The sequence below is a fragment of the Oreochromis niloticus genome, linkage group LG16 (genome assembly GCF_001858045.2).
Source record: "Oreochromis niloticus isolate F11D_XX linkage group LG16, O_niloticus_UMD_NMBU, whole genome shotgun sequence".
Classification (NCBI taxonomy): domain Eukaryota; kingdom Metazoa; phylum Chordata; class Actinopteri; order Cichliformes; family Cichlidae; genus Oreochromis; species Oreochromis niloticus.
In genome coordinates, this window is record NC_031987.2 from 20,717,035 (window position 1) to 20,738,346 (window position 21,312).

At 41.5% G+C, this 21,312-nt stretch overlaps 1 protein-coding gene across 9 annotated transcripts in view; it reads right to left on the reverse strand.

Annotated features, from left to right (window-relative positions):
• Positions 1 to 793: 793 nt before the first annotated feature.
• dcaf6 (ddb1 and cul4 associated factor 6) overlaps positions 794 to 21,312 on the reverse strand; it is a 28,619-nt gene continuing 8,100 nt past the window's right edge. The window contains exons 3-21 of one of the 9 annotated variants that reach the window (XM_005457834.4): positions 20,886 to 20,978; positions 19,910 to 20,095; positions 19,712 to 19,825; positions 18,379 to 18,514; positions 16,584 to 16,795; positions 15,299 to 15,392; positions 13,462 to 13,581; positions 12,151 to 12,507; positions 11,654 to 11,722; positions 10,009 to 10,068; positions 7,759 to 7,942; positions 6,730 to 6,839; positions 6,297 to 6,588; positions 6,096 to 6,137; positions 4,046 to 4,184; positions 3,731 to 3,887; positions 3,559 to 3,647; positions 3,371 to 3,476; positions 794 to 3,288 (exon numbers count right to left, since the gene is read on the reverse strand). In XM_005457834.4, the coding sequence (XP_005457891.1) occupies positions 3,230 to 3,288; positions 3,371 to 3,476; positions 3,559 to 3,647; positions 3,731 to 3,887; positions 4,046 to 4,184; positions 6,096 to 6,137; positions 6,297 to 6,588; positions 6,730 to 6,839; positions 7,759 to 7,942; positions 10,009 to 10,068; positions 11,654 to 11,722; positions 12,151 to 12,507; positions 13,462 to 13,581; positions 15,299 to 15,392; positions 16,584 to 16,795; positions 18,379 to 18,514; positions 19,712 to 19,825; positions 19,910 to 20,095; positions 20,886 to 20,978 (2,619 nt within the window). In that variant the 3' untranslated portion in view covers positions 794 to 3,229. Of the gene's footprint in view, positions 3,289 to 3,370; positions 3,477 to 3,558; positions 3,648 to 3,730; positions 3,888 to 4,045; positions 4,185 to 6,095; positions 6,138 to 6,296; positions 6,589 to 6,729; positions 6,840 to 7,758; positions 7,943 to 10,008; positions 10,069 to 11,653; positions 11,861 to 12,150; positions 12,508 to 13,461; positions 13,582 to 15,298; positions 15,393 to 16,583; positions 16,796 to 18,378; positions 18,515 to 19,711; positions 19,826 to 19,909; positions 20,096 to 20,885; positions 20,979 to 21,312 lie in introns of all 9 variants that reach the window. The other 8 variants (XM_013276197.3, XM_013276198.3, XM_013276196.3 and 5 more) reach the window with 8 other exon arrangements.

Sequence of the window (21,312 nt, forward strand, 5' to 3'; positions counted from 1 at the left end):
GCTAGAATCCAAAGTGTATGACATCGCAAGAAAAAAAAAAGCACCGAAATGTGCGCTGCTTTTCGGTCTGGTTAGTGTTTACAGACAGTGAATAGACCAGAGTCATTTTCAATATTATTATTACCACCTGTCACTTTGCCTCCTGCAACAGTGAAGCTTTACTGAGTTCAAAGGCATCACTGGTAGATTTGGAAAAACTAGATCACCTGTGGGTTTAAATGTTAACGTTATTGCAGCCTTCCCTTCCAATGCATAGTGATCTTTAAACATAGTAAATTGGTGGATCATAAAACAAGTTGCTTTGGAGTGAGACAGTTTACTATATTTATGTACTGTTCAGTCCAGAGGGATGTACTACGAAGGAAGTTCAACCACAACAACAGTTGCCTCAAGGCGCTGTTTATTGTACTCAGTTGATCCCCTATGAGCAAGTACTTGGTGACAGTAAGAAGGAAAAACTTCCTTTTAACAGGAAGAAACCTCCAGCAAAACCAGGTTTAGGAAGCAGTATGGTTATTAAAAAAAAAACAATCTGAAAACACACACTGACAAAGGAGTTGTGGAAATGGCTTTAGTTTGCAGATCAAAGTCAAATTAAGTTTGACTGAACAGCTGTTGTGTGTTCTAGTAGCTGCAGTTTCAGCAGAATCAAAGAGACTGGTATAACAACATTTACACACTTCTAAATGACCCAATTAATATGTGCACATTCCAGTGACAATGCGATGCAGTTTGCATTTCGTTCAGTGATGTTAGTAACGGTACGGCATAACACTTTGCATATATAAACATATTCTGCCAGCAAAAAATCTCAAATGCACCTAAAAACATGTAAACGATTCATTACAAACATGGCACTTCCAGATGATTTAAAAAAAGAAATGATGTGATGTGTTTATCATAAGTTACCATGGTGATTTTGGCAGGTTGAGAGAGAGCCACTTTGATGACACGGCTCAACATAGCTCACTGAGCCACTAATCACTTCTTAGTACACATCTGAACTTCACGGCCAACATCCGTAGTATGAATAAGGGGCCTGCTGTAAGCACAGCTGGAGTCCTGGAATTTCATGATTACGTGCGACTGTGGGCAAACAGTTATTGCACTTAAACACACAATGTGTACTCTTTCACTGCAGTTTCTTATCAGTGAAGACCGAATGAGCTAACAAGAAATGGAGATCATAGGAAAATCAATAATCGATCTTGTTGATCTCAGAAATAAAATGTTTGTGTGTTAGTGTTCAGTGTTGAATCAGAGGAAACCTGAGCTTCGGGAACATTCACTGGTACACTGGGTTGTACCTCACCTTATACACTCTCTGTATTAGGAGAGATTTTTTTTTATACGTAGAGCCCAGTTGTGGTGCTTCAGTCTTACCTCGTATGTTGAACAGGTACTATGTTTGTAAGAAAAAAAATATACACCTGAGAAGTGATGTAACCTTTTCATATACAGTAAGTGTTAATACAAATGTTTGCATTAAATTTTGTTTTTACATAAAACATTGTTTGAATTCTTTGTGTCTGCTGTGAATGAGAGCTGAAGCCAAACAGCAACCAAAACATTGAATCACTGAGCTGTTTGTTTCTCTTTTTCTGCAAACAAGCCGCACAGTCAGCATCACCTACAGCTGTATTGACAACCTGTTACCTGGATCATAAAATACTTTATGCTGCAAGGAAGAATAAAAGCTGATACCCCAAACCTCAAGACATCAGTAACATTAGTTTATCACCTCCATAAATGTGAAATGACTTTAACGAAAACGTTCAATGTGTTTCTTCCTTAAAGAAAAAGTTGTTGTTTGGCCCCAGATTTGGGCCTAAGGTAAAAGACGCTCTTGGTCTTCTTTGCAAAATTAGCTAAATCTGCTCTCTTTTCTATCAGGCAGCCTGGAGTAATCTTTGGCTCAGATTTCATTTTGTACATGTCAAACTTCTGGTTCACTCTTGTTTTTAATCACTTGTAAATTATTGCCAAGTTAAGTCCCATTGAGTCATGCTCTGAACTGGAAATTGTTATTCATGTACTTATTTCATCACATTACTGTAATTGTATTTTTACTTGTCTAACCAAAAATGTTCTTGGAACATCTGCAGGTTTCTCAGACCGCTGCTGCAAGGCTTCTCACTACATATTCCAAGTTCTCACGTCACACCATTGCTGAGCCAGCCGCACAGGCTCCCCATTGAATCGGAATCTGCTTTTCACTTTTAGAGCTCTTCACAGACCAGCACCAGATTACATCAGCAAACCTTTACACCCATACATGCCCAGCAGGGATGCATGGAGGTAAAAGGAGCCCCCACCCCGGCTCTGGAACACTCTCCCTCTGAGCTTGAGATCTGTGGACTCTGTGGTCTCCTCATCTTTTTAGGCTTGAGGTGGGTTAACTTTTTTATGTTTTTGTATTTTGTTGTAAAGCGCTTTGTGATGTTTATCTCAAAAGGTGCTATAGAATGAATCACTTTGACGAGTCACAGGGATTACTCGTCCATACACTGGTTTCCACAGGAAACTGGGTTTGGACTAACAGAGCAGCTGTTCAGTAGAGCTGTATGACACAGGTTTGACCCAAGATCAGCTGCTCTGTACACCCACGCCAGCTGTCAGTATCTGTCAGCAGGTGCCGTCTGTTGCTGAAGTCGAACACTTAGTCTAAATTTTCCATCCAAACCCAAGTGCAGATATATTTGAGATACCATTCGACTTTATTTTTTATTTTTTCCAGGTTTTGTAAAACATATTTTTGGGGAGAAGATCCACAGCTTTCTTCCCCCGGCCCCCCCTTTCTTCTTCTTCATCAACAAGAAATTTAAAGCATCCGTGTTTTACTTTGTCTGTATTCACATGCGTAACTGCCGGAGCAGCACATCAACATTTCTCAGCGCCGTGCTACAGTTTCAAAAACGTCAAACGTTAACACTGATCAAAGCTCACCTTCTCCTAACAAAATAATATTGCACTTAACCTTTCACACCAGCCGCCACTTTTCCTCACACTTATATTTTGACGTCCTTGCCTTTACATTCACACAAATATAGTTTATCCTCATACAGACACATCAGTAAGAAAGTCTTCTTAAAAAACACAAGGGGCTAGAAATTACACTAATTTTCAAAAGGAAGTTTTTCTACACTATACTTGTACAAATCTCGGGTATTTTTCAAGTGCTATACAGCAAGAAGAAATAGTGTTTATTTTAAAATAAAATTCCAGCTGGCTACTGCTCGTCCTCGTTTTCCTGGCCTGAGCCTTCGGAGCGATCGCCTTCTACCCGATCTGCAAAGAGGAAGAGGCAAATATTAAAGAGAGGCTGAGACTGGTCTAACAAAAACAGTGTGCGACGTGTGTGTGCGTGTACCTGATCTGATGTGATTGAGGGAGGCCAACATTCGAAGCATGAAAGAGGCCGGGACTGTGATCGTGTTTCTCGTTTCCTCCAACATCAGCTCATTCCGAGTGATGACCTTGACGGGAAGAGAAGAAGAAGAAGAAAGGTTTTACGGTGGGTTTGGTTTTTTTGTTTTCTTTTCCGTGGGTTGACTCTACCTCCTCAGCGAGGACTCTGTTGAAAGACGGCGATTCTTCCAGTGGCGACCAAATCTTGATATCATAATCTATCCCTGAAGAAGCCAGAACTGAAACAAAGCAGGAAATGAGAGCAACGTCAACACGTGAGGAAACATCGTCCGGGTTCAGGTGGGACATCCACAGGACTCACTGGGGTCGTAGGGGTGCGGCTGCAGGCAGTTGACCACGTGGTTGTCGGCTTCAAGTAGCATGAGGTGCTCTGCGGTGTGTCTGTCCCAGATGAAGATGTGCCCGCAGTCTGAACCACTCATCACAAAGTTGTTGCCCCAGAAACACGACTCCTTTATCTGCACACAGTTAAAAGGGAACATTGAGTATTTTGGAAACGGCACTCTTCAAATTCCACAGAGTCTGATGAGAACAATTATAACACTCTGATATCAGAGCCAGTGGATTATTATGAGTTCACACCAGACTAATACAACATGTGTGGCCCGAGGTTTACCATTGTCCTGGAGTTGCGGTGGCCTTTGTAGACCATTTTGACTGAAGGTCTCCTGATATTCTGAGTCTCGCTCTCCTCCATCTCCCTCCTTTCTTTCCTCCTGCGGAACAGCTCCTGAATACGAGCTGCTGCTGATTGTCTAAGAAAACAAATGAAAAAAAGAAAGAAACCCCAGACTCATACACGTGCTTGTAAGCAAACACAAACCCATGCTGTCAGTGCTGCCTCAAGTCTCATGCTTCAGACCTATGCTACACGAATATTTTTTTAAACCATTAACAAGATCGTATCAAACAAGCTCCAAGCAAGAAAGCAGCCACTTGCAAGCGAAAGCACCTGCCTGATCCATCATAACCGACTCAAGCCAATAAAAGTTTATTCTTCTCAACCTTAGAGTGACTTCAACCAGATATACACTGTAACAGTACTGTACACAAAGCTAGATCCAGAAATGTTTTAGTGATACAATTTTCATAATTTTGACCAGACAAGCCACCAGAATAGATTTTTTTTTTTTTAAAAGCGAGAGAGAGAGAGAGAGAGAGAGAGAGAGAGAGAGAGGGGGGCAAGAAAGACACAAAGGAAGCGTAGCCTTTCAGCTTTAATTTGAGGAAGGTAACGGGTTAGCATTTATGGAATTATACACACTGCCTAATTTTTGGGTTGTCAACTGTAACTAAATAATTCACTCAACTGGCATGGAAAAAATATGTTATTACTACATGAATTTAACAAATAAATAAATAAATAGTCTAGAGGTGATTCCATTCTTGGCATTTGGATTTGGAAGCTGTTGCTGTTGCAGTAAAACCAGTAATAACACGGGTTCAAAGAAGCTCTAAATGAAAGTAAAACAGGCCATCATTAGGCTGTGACATTAGGAGTGGCCTAATAAACAGCCTGGATGATTACAGGATCCTTTCCATGATAAAGAACTCCACCACCAGAACGTCTAGTCGAGTGAAGAACTCTCAGCCACATGCAGTAAAGATCACGTCTTCATGGTCTCCTTCACGTATCCAATAGTCATGGAACACCACTGCAGAGACATCAACTGGCTTCCTCCATCAGCTGTCAGACCCTCTCCCATCTCTTCTTCTGCCTCCTTGCAAAATTGTTTTGCAAGGAAGACCATGTTACATGACCACAATCTCATTTCATTATTAATTTCTTCACTACAGACAGAAGCTCTTCTGGAACTAGTGGCTTGCGTCAGGGGGGTAGGGGGTGTAACAGGGAGGTGATGGGGAGGTCTGCACAGAGGCAGCAAGGTAGTCAGGCATTAATAGTCTGCATACATCTCCCTAAATCTCCTACGAGTTTGCTCAGTAGAGAAAGGAAGTTCTTAGTGAATCGACAGTCAGAGGCTGCCAGTCAGCTCGACAGCTTTGTGCTCATAATCAGGATGAGCCACCAGGGGGGAGGAAATCTACTTTGATCAAGTTTCCGAAGGTAAAGAGTTGAATATTCTGCAAAAGGCACCATAAAGGTTGAATTAAATCAAATATGATGTTTTGTCTTTAAAAAATAATTTGCGGACAGGTTATTTAGTTACATGTTCAGCTACATTTGAAAATAGTTAAATAATTTTTTCAATCCCCTCAAATTAAAGCCAAAAGTGCTCATGAGCTGCCACTTTCATTTCAAATCTACAGAGATGGCATACAGCGTGAAATTTATGAAAATGGCACTTCTGTTTAAACCTATTTTGACCTCGCTGTGTGTAAATGTGTCCGTTTTATATTCGTTTGGCTCCTTTCTGCAAGGATTTCATGCATGACACTCATTTCTTCTCCATCTGTTCTACACAAAATGCAGCTGTGATGCTTCTGTTCACACCATTTGTGGAGTCAATACTCACATGCACGGCACTCTACAGTCAGCTGTGTGTGTTATTAGTGCACTGTGAGAGAAACCGTCAAACCAAGACAAAAGAAAAGAAGTTATCCGATTACTGCACATCACGTTGTGCTCTTGATTTTAAATGCTCTGCAGCATGTCACACTCCTGATGCATTAGATGCATTCAGTTTCCAATGCAAACACGTTACCTGATCATCCTATCTCCTACTGCAGATCCTCTGGAATTAAATCTATATTTGTAGTAAAACAGTCAACAGCAAAGCATCACAAATTCTAAAATCGGCACACCCACCCACTTTTTAACTGAACTAATGAATGCAAAATGATCACCTGCATTCAAACAGAGTTTTTCTTACTTGTACTAAGAAACATTATGCTCTCAAACACACCTCTGCCCCTGTCCTCTGAACCTTGAGGGGGGGATAAGAATAGGATCATCATCACTGTCATCAGAGTCCTGGTTGCCACGTGCGGGCTGACTCTGGCCCTCCACGCCCTCTTGCCCCTCCTCTGTAGAGGGCTCTGCTCGCCGACAGCCCCCTGACCTGTCCTCTGTACCTTCCGGCTGACTCCTCTCCTGCGGCGAAGACGCCATGCTGTCTCCCTCAGAGGAGCCCTCTGCTGGAACCTGAGCTGCTGAGCTGCTGGGGGCACTGGAGCAGGAGGCATCACATGCTGGCTCTGCGGAGGAAGCCAGCAAACTCATATCATCGCAATCAGGACTGGAATACAGTAAGCAATACATTATGGCATGTTTATTGTTCTAGATCAGACAATGTTTGAGATAGAGGCGTTTTCATGATGCCGCAGGAGACGACTCACCCTGCTCTGATGCCGAGCTCTCTGTCAACAGAGACTCTCTGCTCTGTACAGCTGCAGCTTCTGATGTTTTGGGGCCTCCACTGCCCATCGAACTGGACGTGCTGCTGCTCCTGTAGTGGAAGAACAACAGTTACCATCAGTCCTTTTGGGGTGGTTTTTCTTGAAAATTATTCATATTTATCTGAGGAAGAAAAAAAAATATGGGAGGACACAAGTATCATGCAGTTACCCCGACTAAGAAGAGACGATCCCACAAGGGATCCTATTGAGTTACCTGAATTTGAATGGAATGAGTGAAGTTGCACTGGAGACCTTTGCTTTTCTTTCTGTCTGTAAACAAGACAGCTCGAAAAGTTCTGAATGAATTCTGATAAAACTCTGTCAGGGTGTAAGGTGGGTTCATGTTAACTCTCCATTAAAGTTTAGCTTACATCCACCAAAGTCTTCACTGTCAACTTATTGATTTATTTGTCAAAGAAAAATTGACAAAAAGCCTGATAACTTAAAAACTATGATTCTCACAAGCGTGGTGTGTGTTGCCAACATATACAAACGTATACAAAGCACCGTATAAAGATTTAAATGATCATGTCAACCTTAATTATCTGAAGGTCAACATGATAATCTTATATAGAACCAAATTACATTTTATTGTCATTGATTGTATTGACGTACAGGTATATAGAGGAGGAGATATGAGGATTATAAATATGATATTATAAATTTCATCCAAGTATAATGTCACATTCGACCTCTGACCTCACTTTAAAGAAAGTACTGTCAAGAGAAAGTGAATGAGCTCATTATATAATAAGCTCAAGTTAATCATGTCCATTTATCTACAAATTAATACCCGTTATACATTACCTACTCCTACATCATGTTTGTGTAATCACAGTAAACATCTTTCATGCAATCTGATTATTACTGCACTGCAAACTTAAAGTTTTAAAAGAACAGAAAACAAAATGCATACATATTTATCTTCAGTGTGCTTTAGGAAGCTGACACCTACTGGCCATCACTCACCACTCATCAGTGAAGTCCAGTTTGATAGTGCTGGTGGTGGTTCCCTCTGAGCTGTAGTGCAGGCTGAGGACGGGCTCTGCTGCACTGGGTCGACTGGTGGAAGTGGAGGTGGAGATGGATGGGATGCTGCTGGCTGGTGCAGCAGCAGATTCATCAGCAGGTGAAGCTGTAGCTTCGGCTGCTACTGAGAGAGGAAGAAGACGACACACAGGCAAAACAAGCAAGGGGGGCTTACTGAGACGCACTGGCTGTTCAGACTAAAACTCTGATCAAAAGTAACTCTTCCTGTCGTTTGCAGTGTGCAGTTGGTCATTTAAAAAAAAAAAAAACACACCACAAATATGCAACTCGGTGTTGCATCCATTCCCTCTGATAAACAACATTAAACAGAAATGGGAACATGCAGCAAACGTTAGACAAAACCACAAAGGACACGTTGTAAAAGACACGTACTGACAGACAGCCACAACAGCAAGACACAAGACGCACACAAACACACATGTCAAAGGCCCTAAAAGGTCATTACACCCGTTAGCTGTTAGCTACACTGAAGAAAAGGAACAGGTTTCCAGGGAAGATGAAAATTTGAGCTGGAGGACAAAGAGGGACTTGTTGCTAAGATGCTACATGCTATATCTCTGTCAGAATGCACTGCCAATAATCAGAGATGTAGTGCTTCATATATAAAGCTATACAGTACACACAAAGTAGTTTGATATTATACTGTTGGTGTTGTATATAAAAATAAAAAGTATTATAAATACCTCTGGACTCAGACCTTTGTCCTAGAGTAGTTAGAAAAGTTATTCATTAGTAGTAACCATGACAACAAGTCAGGTAAAGGAAATGACCTAAACAGCTCAGTATGTTAAAGGAGACCATATGCTCATGTTAGCTTTGCATTTATTATTAGACTGCAGCAGAGCAGGTTTGCTTTAGGAACCATCTTTTATGTGCCTCAGTACAGTCTGAAATATTTAACTGTAACCCCCTTATGTCATGTTTGTTCTGATTGGCTGCCCCTAGCAACCAGAAGGAGGTGGGTGGAGCTTGGAACTGTGCCGATGGAGGATGATGTCGGCAATCGTGAGCAGCGATAGCTCCAATCAAAGCAATCATTTTCTTTAATTTCCCCAGTGATGTATTAAGTTATCATCATTATTATGAGAGTCATATTAAAGTGAATGTGCCTCGCTCCATTTTCCCAGTTGCATCTCCACACATAACAAACATCTGCAGCACAGGCGTGTCTGGGCATGCACATAGGCTTATGCCCGGCTTCTTGGAAGTCAAGTGTGTGTGTGTAAGTGTAATAGTTACACTGATCCATCATCACGAAATGAGACAAAAAGATTATTCTGACTGCCTTCTTTTTTGGTTGGCACATTGTGCATTATGTGGTGCGCAGTGAGGATTTTATCGACCATCAGCGATGCCAAAAGGGGACTTTGCTACTGTGCAAGTTGTTCAACCCTAGAGGAGCACTGATCACAGGTATACCTGCATATTCTAAAGCCTGGAATTACTAACATACCTCAATATCTGAAACTCTGATCGTGCTTAATATGAGCATCATGCACTTTAAATTACAACACAGTAAAACTTTTAGATGAATTAAACTGAATATGACATTATTTTTAAATGAAACAAAGCTGTGTAGATGGTTCACTCTGATCAAGAGTGAATCATTGGGGCTTTTCAGGGTTGTTGTGAAGTGTTTATGTAACAACATATGTGCCTTAAAAAGACCATTGTTTTGCTTTGGTACTATGCAAATAAAACTGAACTGTTAAAGATGAAGCCACATTACATCTGACTACCAATGCTAATCATTGCAAAGGAGAAATGTGAGATATAGTAGGGCATTTTAGAAAAAACCTAAATATTGCACAGATGGTTCAACAGAGACCACTGACTTGTTTATGTCTGAGTAGTGCTTTTCTTTGTCATCCAGTTGAACTAATTTTGGACATATTTTTTATTGCATTACTCAAAGCTCTAACTTCTTAAACAATTTTATTAAATCCTTTGTCCAGAGCAACAGTAACAGTCAGACACATCCACATCTGGACAGTTGAATATTGAACAGTCAAGCAGTGGATACAGAGAAAACAAAAACATGAAATCGATGGAGGACAAACAGTGGAGTGGGACAGTATGAGGGAAAGTGGTTAAGACAGAAGGTGGAGAAGACAAAGCGAGTGGCAGGCTGAGGGTCAGGGAATGGGGTTGGGGGAGGGAAAGACGCACCCTGCTGTTCATCAAGAGTCATGGATCCCAGCTGTTTGTTTACCACAGACGAGGGGGAATCTGGAACACAAATGAGACCAACTAAACATTGAACAAAGAGGTCAAACGTGAGGGCTCACACAGTCAAGGCGCACACGGGTTAAAAACTTCTAAATCATGTTTCAAATAAATGAATTAATAAATAAATCCAAGGCCAAGCAGAAAGAGATTTCACATCAGCCAAAAATAAAAAAGCTCCTTCATCTGATAACAGCTGTGATCGGTTTACAGAGTGTTGGGGAAGCTCAGTGAGAATCAGCGATTAGTAAGTCTGAACGGAAACAAGAACATGATTTTCATTCATGCTTTTTACAGATGTGCAACGAAATGTTTTATATCTGCCGTGTTACATAGAACCTGGAAATCCCAACCATCAAGAAGTGCTTACTCGGGCTTGCCACAACAAAACAACAACAACAAAAAAAAAACCAACAACATCTGTTTGGCTGCTGGCTACACAACACACTTCTCCAAGATATCTGTGACCAACTAAAGCCAATTAAGTGAGAAGAAGCAACTTAAACATTGTGTCTACTGAACTGCACAATAACGTGTTCAATAAAAGCTTTCATAAAAGATGCCTCATTATGTAAAGCCAGTTTTGTTTTGTTTTTTAAAAATCGGTTTATACCTTTAATATTAAACTTGTACCTAAATTTTTAGAGAAAAGAGGTGAAAGTGAGAGAAGCTCTTCAGGTTAACTAAATGCTGTCACATTAAAACTGAAGCAGAACAAACCTAAAAAATAACTTATTAATAAGCATATATTACATAATCATTATTTGATTTGAGGGTTTTACTTTGTTGCTTTGCGCTCGTGCACAGACAAAATAAAATCTGTTAAATAAGCCACAAATTGTTGCAAATAGGAAAACCGAGCAATAGTTCTGCGGGCTTTCCGAAGCTCCTTCAGAGTTCGTTTTTGGACTCCAAAGTGGATGCTTTTTTACTTATTTTCACTCCAGCATTTCAGAAAAATGTTTTTTTTTTTGTTTCAAGCATTTTAGTTCAACTCAAATAAGTAACATCACTTATGTCTGTTTATTTTTTCTGTTTGTCCACCGGCTTTTGAGTATCAAGACGCATTTAGAAAACAGGCAACGCTAACTGATGAAAAGAACCTTAATTTTAACATCAGCAGCAGGTGAAGCCAGTAATGTGACCTATCCAATGACATTGAAAATAAAAAAAGGCAAGTTATATTCAACAGCATCATCAAACATGGTTGAAGAACCACATGAGCCATGAGGCCAAAGCAAAGCTTCATACCGTCTGGTGCCACTCCAGCAGGAGAGTTTGCAGGTGAAAACTCAAGCAACAAGTGGAAAGATGGAGTGAGAGCATTAGTGAGTTAAGGGCTGAGCAAACAGTGGAGAAGCGACACACTGGACTCTGGAATTTAGAGGAAGTAAGGGGTGAGAAATAGGAGAGCGGGGAAGATCAGTCTGTGGTTAGTGGTCAGTAACAGCAAGACTGGGTCTTTCTGGAGCGTCTCTACAACAGACATGGCTGTCTTTGCTTAAAAGGCGGGGACGGGTTAATGGCAGGGGAGCAGCCCTTATGGAGGGATTGCTGCAGGGTTGAGGAGCTCGGAGGGGTGGGTAACCTGTACGGGGTTGGTTCTCAGGAGCAGCAGCGGCAGAGGTAGCAGCTCTTTGCGACTGTCTCTCAGGGGCTGCAGAGGAAGAAGAAGGTGAAGAAGAAGAAGAAGAAGGGGCCGCTCGCCGACCCCGTCCAGGTGGGTCGGCCAGCCGGAGCAACCTCTGCAAACGCCTACACACTAAACTTATGGGCAGCCGATGAGGACCATACTCTGACAAAGGGGCAGAGGAAGAGAGGAAGAGTGGATGCACGATTAGAAGACTGACGGAGGATGTGAGGAGAAGATTCGGCACAGAGAATCGGGCAAAAATGAAGGAGGACAACAGGATGCTGAAGGAAAATAAAGTGAAGTGAGGCTGCTGCTTGAGTGGAGTGGCTCCAATGAACACACACCCACACATACACACACGCGGACACACACACCCCCACACCGAGCAGTTAACCCTCCTCACTGGACTGAAGGCTTACATGTGAAGTGTGAGTGCGGTCCTGGTTTCTTACCTGAGAGTGTGGGCTCAGAGGTGGGCGTGGCCGTGGCCGTTGGCGTCGGGGTCCCGGTTGTGTCGCCCTGACTCCGCTGCTCTGAGTCGGGGGACGACGTGAGAGGGGAGGAAGAAGTGGCCGAGGTCTCCACTGACGATGAGCTTGAAGGAGGAGGTGCTGTGACTGTTGATGATGACCCTGAGGAGGAAGAGGAGGTGGATTTAGGCATGGGCGCAGTGGTGGCCGCTGCGGGACTGGCAGGTACCTCTGGGGAGTCCGTCCCCACAGGCCTCTCGGGGGCGCTGGACTCCTGACTAGAGTTGCCTGCTGCGGCAGCCGGAGCATTCAACGTCCCCTCGGGACGAAGAGCTGTACCTGAAGACAAAAATATCAAGCAATGATTTTAGATTTTGGTTAGTTTACGGTTTATTATCACAGAAAGATTCTTAACAGTCAGTCTTACTGAAGTTTAAGCACATTAATGAGTCAATCGTTAACAAAATCCTCCATAGTGACAGTTTTGAGTGTAAGCCAGAGTGAGGATGTTAGGTCTTCTTAATGCAACATGAAAGACTGAGTGATTAATAAGTTAGGTAATTCTTCCTGAAAGGGATGTAAAGGAACAAGTGATGGACGACACCCTGAGACTATAAATAAAGCATTAAAGATGTGAATCTGCTCGGTCTGAACTTCATGGTTTTATCCAGGAGATGAAGCTGTATCACGACCACTTCGTACATAATTCAGGATGTCAGTGGGGCAGAGATGAGACTGTATTTGAAGAGGCTGATTAACCCAGAGCAGAGTGTAGCTGTGTGTCTGAGGTAAAAAGAGTATTATTTCACTATTTTCATATCACTATATACTCAGTACTGATGTGCATTTTAAGCTACGTGTGCATTTGCTGCCAAATGTAGTGGTCTGATTGGTCACATTTGCTCATTTGCATGTAAAAATACCAGAATAAACAAGCGGCATGCTCTTTACTGTTTAATGTGCAGAGCATTTATTTAATTAATCAATTAATTGTTTCACTTCTGGCACCACAGTTAAATGTAAAATTGCATCCTTCTCTCTGAAGTTAATGACACACATTTTATTTGGACTATGGAAAAGAACAACATTTAAATCTTATAATGTTAAGAATTTCATTAAACAGATCACGCTAAAAGAAGCAAATAAGAGATTTTTAAACAGACTAAGAAAGAAACTCTGCACTACTTCAGTTAGAACCTGATCAACCTGACACACAGATCTGGATCAAGACACAAATAAATAATTTAAAAACACTTTTTGGCCCGTTTGAAGACCGGAGTATTGAAGCCTCACCTCTGGGTCGCGTTTGAGGTCGGGTTCCTCTGCTACTCTGGGCTTCACTGGCCTCCTCAAACCACCGGGACAGCATGTCCGACATCCTCTGCATCAGAGACACGTTTGGACTCTGCTCCCCTGGAACAACAACAACAACAAAAAAAACAAAACAAAAAAAAATGGAAAACGTCTTTAGATCCTGTCAAGCTTTTGATTAGGACACAGTCCATATTTATAGAAACAAAAAAAAAAAATTTGAGTATTTGTACTCAAAAGAAACTGCTCATCATAACTGATCATATGCAAGCAGAGGCTCATTAAGACCCACACAAGGATGACTCATTTCACAAAATATTGATTTAATATATGAGAATTTTGGGAACATTTATCCCCAAAAATGACAAACAAATTAAAAAACAAAACAAAACAAAACAAAACAAGAAATCCAACTAGAAAAGAAACTTGTGAACAAAGTAAAGCACTCTGAAACAGTCATTACCTGAAACCCTAAGATGAGTTTTTCCTCCATTTGACAGAATTTTTTCTTATTTCTGAACAAAATAAACCGCAGTAACAAAATAGATTCGACTTAAACTACGTTCATCTATGGTGAAAAAACCCTGCGGCAGGAGACCGCTCCAAGTCATTTGCCTCAAAGTGAGGTTTCTACTCTCTCTAACCCAAGCAAACTTTGATACACTATAATAAAGAAGTTCAGCTTTTTACACACATTTTCACCTGACTATGTGAAATATAAGCTCTTACTATTGCTCCAGAGCTTCTTCTTTTTTTAAAATTATTTTTCAACCCATTATTTTAGTTGGATGTTTGTTCACTCTTATCGCTATTGTGTCTAGTTTGGGCTTGTAGCTGTTTTCAGACACGAACCCCCACTCTGCTCCATAATATCTACAACAAAGGGCAGCCAAGGCCAGATTTTTGGAACAAAAGTTAAAGTTAAAAGTCCAGAAACCGAGGGGGGGGGAAAGAGAGAGCTGTAGTATGGATTTGCATTTACCAGGTGGTCACATTAAGGATGTTGCTCCATGGCGATCAGCTGTTTGTCAACAAGTTATATCAACTTTAAAGGGAACACTTTAAATCGGGTTTACATACTCTGAGCTCCAGTTAAGCTTAAAAGGTAAACTTGATGGATGCATCAAGAGAACTGAAGCTCAGGAAGAACAGCAGGACGTCCACAGGTCAGGTTGGATCTACGAGACAGTGAACCCTAAAAACTCTGTCGGATGTATCATCAGTGTGAGTGTCTGTGCCAGAGAGAAAGCACTGCATCAAAGAGAAAAAGTGCTGTATGAATGTGCCCGTTACCAGGTGAATGTAGCTTGCGCTGAAAGTGCTCTGAGTGTTCAATAAGATGGGAGCTGGGATTTAAATGCATTTACCACAGATCACTGCACTGTTGGTTCTCTTTTTATTGGTTACGTTCATAAGTTGCAGAGTTGGTGGTGAGCCAGTTTTATGGCCTGATTTCTTCTTCTTCTAAGATTACAAAATCAATATGGGGGAAAATATATTGCTAAAAATGAAGGAAAGGCTTGAACAACTTTAACTTTTTTGTGTGATTTTGAACCCAGTCCTCAAAAAGTTCATGATTTTAACCGTTGTCACATCATTTTGCTCTCAAAAATTACACAGTGAATGCCAGTCAAGATTTCCAACTTGAGGATTTTGTTCCTAAGAGATCCAATGTGTGATGCAAGTGTCCCCTTAATGTTTTGAGAAGTATATAAAAATATATTTTGCAGGTTGGAGTCTTGTCAGAGTTTGTCAGAGGTCGGGCCTGTCATACGAGACCATCGCTGTAGACGAGCAGGAGCACATACTGTGATCTTACCATCTCTCTCCCTCTCGCTCTCAGGGCGAGCTCGGGGTCCAGTGTCAGACCAGTCACCTCGTAGACGGAGGCGCTTCACTGGAGGCTGCCTCAGCTGTGGAAACACACACACATTCACAGAGATTAGCAGTTTGTCAGTCAAGGCATGGTCAAAAATAGCTGCGCTGCCAAAGCAAAACACTACTCGTCTCTATCAGTGTCCTCTTTAAAGTGTTCCCCCCACCCCACCCCCTCCTCCTGGCAGCATGACTGAGGTTGCCTGCCACTTTCCAGTCCTCCTGGCTCTCTCTGCAGTGCAACAGGCTGAGAGCCAGAAATAGGAAAAAGAGGTTCTTAGAGCAGGGACTATCCACCGCTTCAGTCAGGAAATGTGTGGACAGGTGGTGAAAAGGAGCAGAAGCTGAAAGACAGTTGAATAAATCAGATAAAGGGATTAAACAAACAAGGTCGCAGGTAGAGGAAAACAGAGGGGTAAGGAACATTGCTCCTCGCCCGCCCGCCCTCAAATCAGCCTGAACTATTTTGGTGGTTTGAGGAACGCTGCCTGCGTCGCTCGCTGTATTTGGAAAGGAATGCGTGTGGTGGTTGCATCTAGACACAGCTGAACTCGCCATGGCACCGTGATCCAGCACATTCGGACACACGTGAAGACCACCACTGAGCGCAAACACGCAGTTTCCTTGATTGTTCAGTTGTTTGAATCCCAAAACTAACAACGGAAATATAACTAAGACCCAAACAGATCAGGCAGTAATTCATGACGCTGTTTCCATCCTCAGTGCGTTTCTTCCTTCTTTGTATTGGGTTTGTTTTTCTCAGGGTCATTTGCTCACCTCCCTGCACTGCATCAGCCACCACAGATTTAGCACTGATGTCTGCAGGGCCCAGAGGAGCAAGAACAAGGTCAGCTCTGTTTACAACAATCGATCCTATTCACCCCCAAAAATCAGCCGCATGGACACCTCCGCTCAGCCAGACGTGATTATGTTTATTTTCTATAGAGTCAAAAGGCTGTTAGCCCTCTTAACAGGAGACATAACGTGTGAGGCCTCTATTAACCTTCTCTGTACATTTTAACAAAGACTCTTGATTGTTTTGGGTATTTTACCAATTTATTAAAAAAAAGTGGTAAATATTTTGGATTTTGCCTTAAACTGACAGATAAGGCAGATTTTTATTTTGTAGATCAATTATTACACACTTGGAATAATGGAAAACTGTCTAAATGACAGCCACAGTTTGGGAGAAAAGAATGACAGAAGAAAAGTTCCCATCGGGATCTCACCTCCTCTCTCCTCTCCTCCGACGGGCCCTTTAGCTCTCGAGCCTGGTCATCTTTGGGATCGAACAAGTAAATGTAATCGGAGGAGTAGCTGACCAGCACCTCCTGACCGTCCTCGCTGTAGCAGAGAGAGGTCACTCTGCACGACTTGTTGGACAGGTGAGCGGGAACAAACCGAACACACATGCCCGTGGTTCCCCGGCCCATGTAATTACCTAAAAAATGGGAGAGAGTGTGTGACTTAGCCACTGAGTCGGTGAACAGGATTCTTAATTATATTTGTGGATTTGGCCCAGACGATTCGGTGGATTTGATATAAATGATATGTCAAAAGCAATTGAATGTGTTGAATGGGAATGTCTGTTTACTGTGCTGAAAAAAAGAGTTTGGTTCAGTTCAACATTTTTGACCTGGGTCAGAACAATCTAGTCTTCACCACTGGCTTCACTGCACACCAACTCTGAGGTTTCAGGCCGTTTCCCACTATATTGCGATACTTGGCAGCGTTGCCGTCTTTAACTATTCCTCTATAGAATCCATAGCCACTGCCTTAAGAGCTGAGGAAAAGGGTTACTGATGTGATTAGATACACATCCTGTCAGTCAGTTGGAATTTGGGTCAGATTTGAATCCTTTCCCTTTCAGTCAAGCCACACAACGTACCTACTTGAGAATCAAACTCATGCTTTTTAAAAGGATTTCTAAAAACATCATTTTAAAACTCTCCTACAAAACAAGAGCTGGCGTGCTGAGCTTTACTACCCATTAGTCACCGGAGCAGTGACCCTAATCAAGATGAAAGGTTTACCATGCCATCCCTGTGTCTAGAGGTACCCAAGTCTATTGGGCAGCACGAATAGCCAAATTAATAGACTGGACTTCTGCCTGAGGTGAAAAATCAAAGTCCTGTCTGAGTTAGCAGGGGATTGGATATCAATCCAGTAACTGCTTCCTTTTTTTTGTTTGTTTTTTTTAAATGAATTTCCAGTTTAGAAAACATGTTTGCATCAATCAGCTATGCTTCGTTTCTCCATCTTTTGATAAGTGGATGTATCAAAGAAAGTCTATGGAAAAATTCAGAGCGACCTGGTCACTATGATAATGAAGCTACTGCTGGTCTTGTTAGTGTATGCAACTCTGGTATACTCAAACTTATTGTTGAGTTAAGGAGAAAGCTCCATACTTTTTGCTTCATAAACATTTACCATGTTTATCCCATTAATATCCGCATCGATTTATTAAATCAGTGTTATTCTTTTTATTTCTCCATTACATTTGTAATCTCAGAGGGATAAGCGATAGGGAGAATTTAAGTGTTTTGTTTAGCTTTGTTTAGAAAAACTATGAATAAAGTAAAAAAAACAAAAAACAACAACAACTTGTTGGCATACCTCACCTTACCTACTGTTTAAACAGTTTTTTTTAAAAGTCTCTGAATAAAAACACTGACTTGCATTCTGTGGAGGAACAATGCTCCATAAATACCTTTTATAAGCAGTTGTCAGGAGGATTTAAAACACACAGGAAGAAGTAAAAATACTCATAAAAGTATCTAAAAATAGAAATGTCCAACAGGAGACCAGGCACAGCACAGCAGGCTGGGACCAAAAAACTCAAAGGGAGATCCTCCCCCCGCTACCTTCATGTAAACGGGAAACTGCTCGAACATTCAAAGCAAAATTGGGCATAGTAGGTATTATTTCTCCACCACAACGGGCTGCGTTTACCTACACATCAACACAACGATAACACATTTGTGACATGTAGAGTTACCAAGTCCACCGCGCAGGGCTGCTTACCCGTCGCTCTTGTGCCCAGCATGCGTCTGTCGTAGATTCGCACCGAGCTGTCGGAGCAGCCCACGGCCAGGTAGTACGGCACCAGCGGAGAAATTGATATGGAGGTCGCTGCTCTTCTGCAGTTTATCAGGATGTCCTGAAATGAAAGAGCGCAATGAGGTCTGGAAGTCACTTCTGCTCAGTAATGGCAGATATCACAGATTGAGAATAAAAATAAAATTAAAAAAATGACGTAAACTAAAGTAAAACTGACGCTTGCAATAAATCCTGTGTTGATTCAACTGTAATCACTTTGAGAGGTTCAGTTTTAGAAGCTCGAGAGGTGTTTCTGTTGCTTTGTGAGACTTTATGAAACCACATTAACATCACTGGTCAGACTAAAGACATTTGGTGTCAAATGCCAAACTGCTGTATCACTCTGAAGTAGTTGCACCTAATAAAGTGGCAACTGAGTGGAGCAACTGCACTACCAGGTCTAACTACTGCAGGCTGATGATGGGGAAGCAGAGGGGCCGGTGACACCAGCTGGTAAAACTCTTCTGACAGTTTTAGGGTAACAGGTTCTCATCTGGAGCACGAAATACAAGAAGATGCAACATAATCTAGGAGGACACTGGTTCTCTCTCACACACACACTCATTTATCAACTGAAGCAGGCTGGTTTAAAGCCAAAGAAACTGGTTCCTGGAGGAGAGACCAAAAGCTGTCTGTGAAGAAAGCAGTTAAGTAAGAAAGGGAGGGGGGTCCATTATCAGTCCTGTATGAAAACAAAGTCCAGTGAGCCATTTTCGAAGAGGAAAAAAAAAAAAAAAAAAAGATATCCACAAACTCTTATACACTAAACACAGTGAAAAACTCAAGGTTAGTTCCTTAAATGCAGTATATAAAGGTTATTTATATAGCTCAATTACAACAACAGTACAATAAACGTATATAGCCCCAGGAAAAGCTGCACTAAAATCCAGAAAAAAAAAATAATAATAATAATAATAATAATAATAATAATAATACATGATATTAAAATATAATAAAAACATTTAAAAAGATGTCACATTGGAGCCAAAATCCAAAGAGAATAAATGCATTTTTAATAGAGACTGTGTCGACTAGATACAGAGAGGTAGATTAATCCATAGATCTGATAGTGTTGCTGCAAAAGCTCGATCACCTCTCTGTTTTAATCTGTTTTTAAGGGCACCTGCCAGGGTTTCCACAACAAAATGATGGTTCTTCAATCGATCCCTCCCCAAAGCTACAAACACATTGATCCTGACCCTAACTGATGATGAATCACAGACAGAAAAAAGACAAACATCACAGATGTCGCCCGTACATCTTTGCAGTCTTCTTTAGTGCAGCTAGTTTTCATGCGAAGGTCAAACCATCGCACCGTGCCGTCCTCCCCGCAGGACAGGAACGTGTAGGGGTCGTTCGGTACCGTCATAATCTGACGAAACAAAGCAAAGCTTAGAAGACAGGAGGGTAAGGAGTAAGTGAGAAACACCTTTCATCAGCTTCTGTGAATCAGCACCTCATAAGCGGTTCCATAATGGCAGGTGAACTGACACTGTCTGTTGTACTCGGGACTCTTCTCAGTGTGGGTGTAGTAGATGATGCCGTCTCCAGAGCAGGAGACAATTTCCTGATCGTTGGTGTGGGGCATGAACTTCGCACTGAAGATGTTTGCCCGATGACCTGAACGTATAGACTTCTTGACCTGAAGCAGAGAAGAAGAAATGCATGATGACAGCTGCATCAGAGAGGATGCTGGACCAGAGGCAGCAAATCAGCAGATGAAAGCATATAAAATGTTAACATCTTGGTTTTTCTTGCACACATTTACATAATTTTAGACACTAATGTATTCATTTGTAGTATTTAGGGTTGCTGGTAAGTGGACTCTGGGAACAATGCCATGCTTTTTCTGACTGTTTCCAATCTTTGTCTTAACCCAAGCGGAAGTCGGGTCCCTAAGTATTTGGACAGATCCCATTTTTGCCGTTTTGTTTCTGCACACTGCCACACTTTCCATGAAGAAATTAAAAGAAAGACAAAGAGGCCCAGCATGAACTACACAAAGACAGGAAGGCATACTAGGATTATTTAGCGGTTAGCCACAAAATGCGACGCTGCTGCTAGGTTTGGGGTTTGACATTTTGTTTTGTTTTTTTTCCCCTCATATGACATCATTTGAAAGTCAAAATATGTCAAAGAGAAAGAGAAACCAAAAGGAACCAGAGAAACTTCTCTCACCACTTTTATAATAACAAAGATTATTTTTGTCCCAGCGAAGCAAACCTTCAGTGGGTAGACATCCCTCACAAAAACAGTTGTGGAACATCCATCCATTAAATAATTCCTTTGGTTTAGTATCTCAACTGTGCTCTGCCAATTCAAGCTTTGTGTCCTATTTTATGGCTAATTTACCATTTATGCAAAGAATAACAGTTAAAAATGATCAGTTTGGTGTTCCTCCATAAACAATGTCAGACACATTTGATTACAACCTTTTTGTTGTAAGGGTTGGTGATAACCAGGAAGGTATCGTCCGACCCTGACAGGATGTATTCACCCGTGTCGTTCCATGATATAGTGTTGACCTGAGGAGAGATCAGAGAGAGCGCTTACATGGTGATTTACACTGACAAACGCAAGTTAAATTCCAACATCCATTCATTCCAGCTTCATAAATGTGACGACTTGCTAAATTTCTTCATTTTATGTAATACGAGATTGATGTAAAACAAATAGTTAAAAAAAAAAAAAAAAAAGGAACTCAGTCCAGCCCCGAAATGTGGACACGTGAGAGAGGATTCTGCATGATGAATGTGAATTACTATCAGAGAAGCAAATGAGAAGACACGGCATGTCCCTGCACAGAATTACATTTATATTATTCTCTTTTCTGTGCTTGTCAAGCATCAACAACAAAGA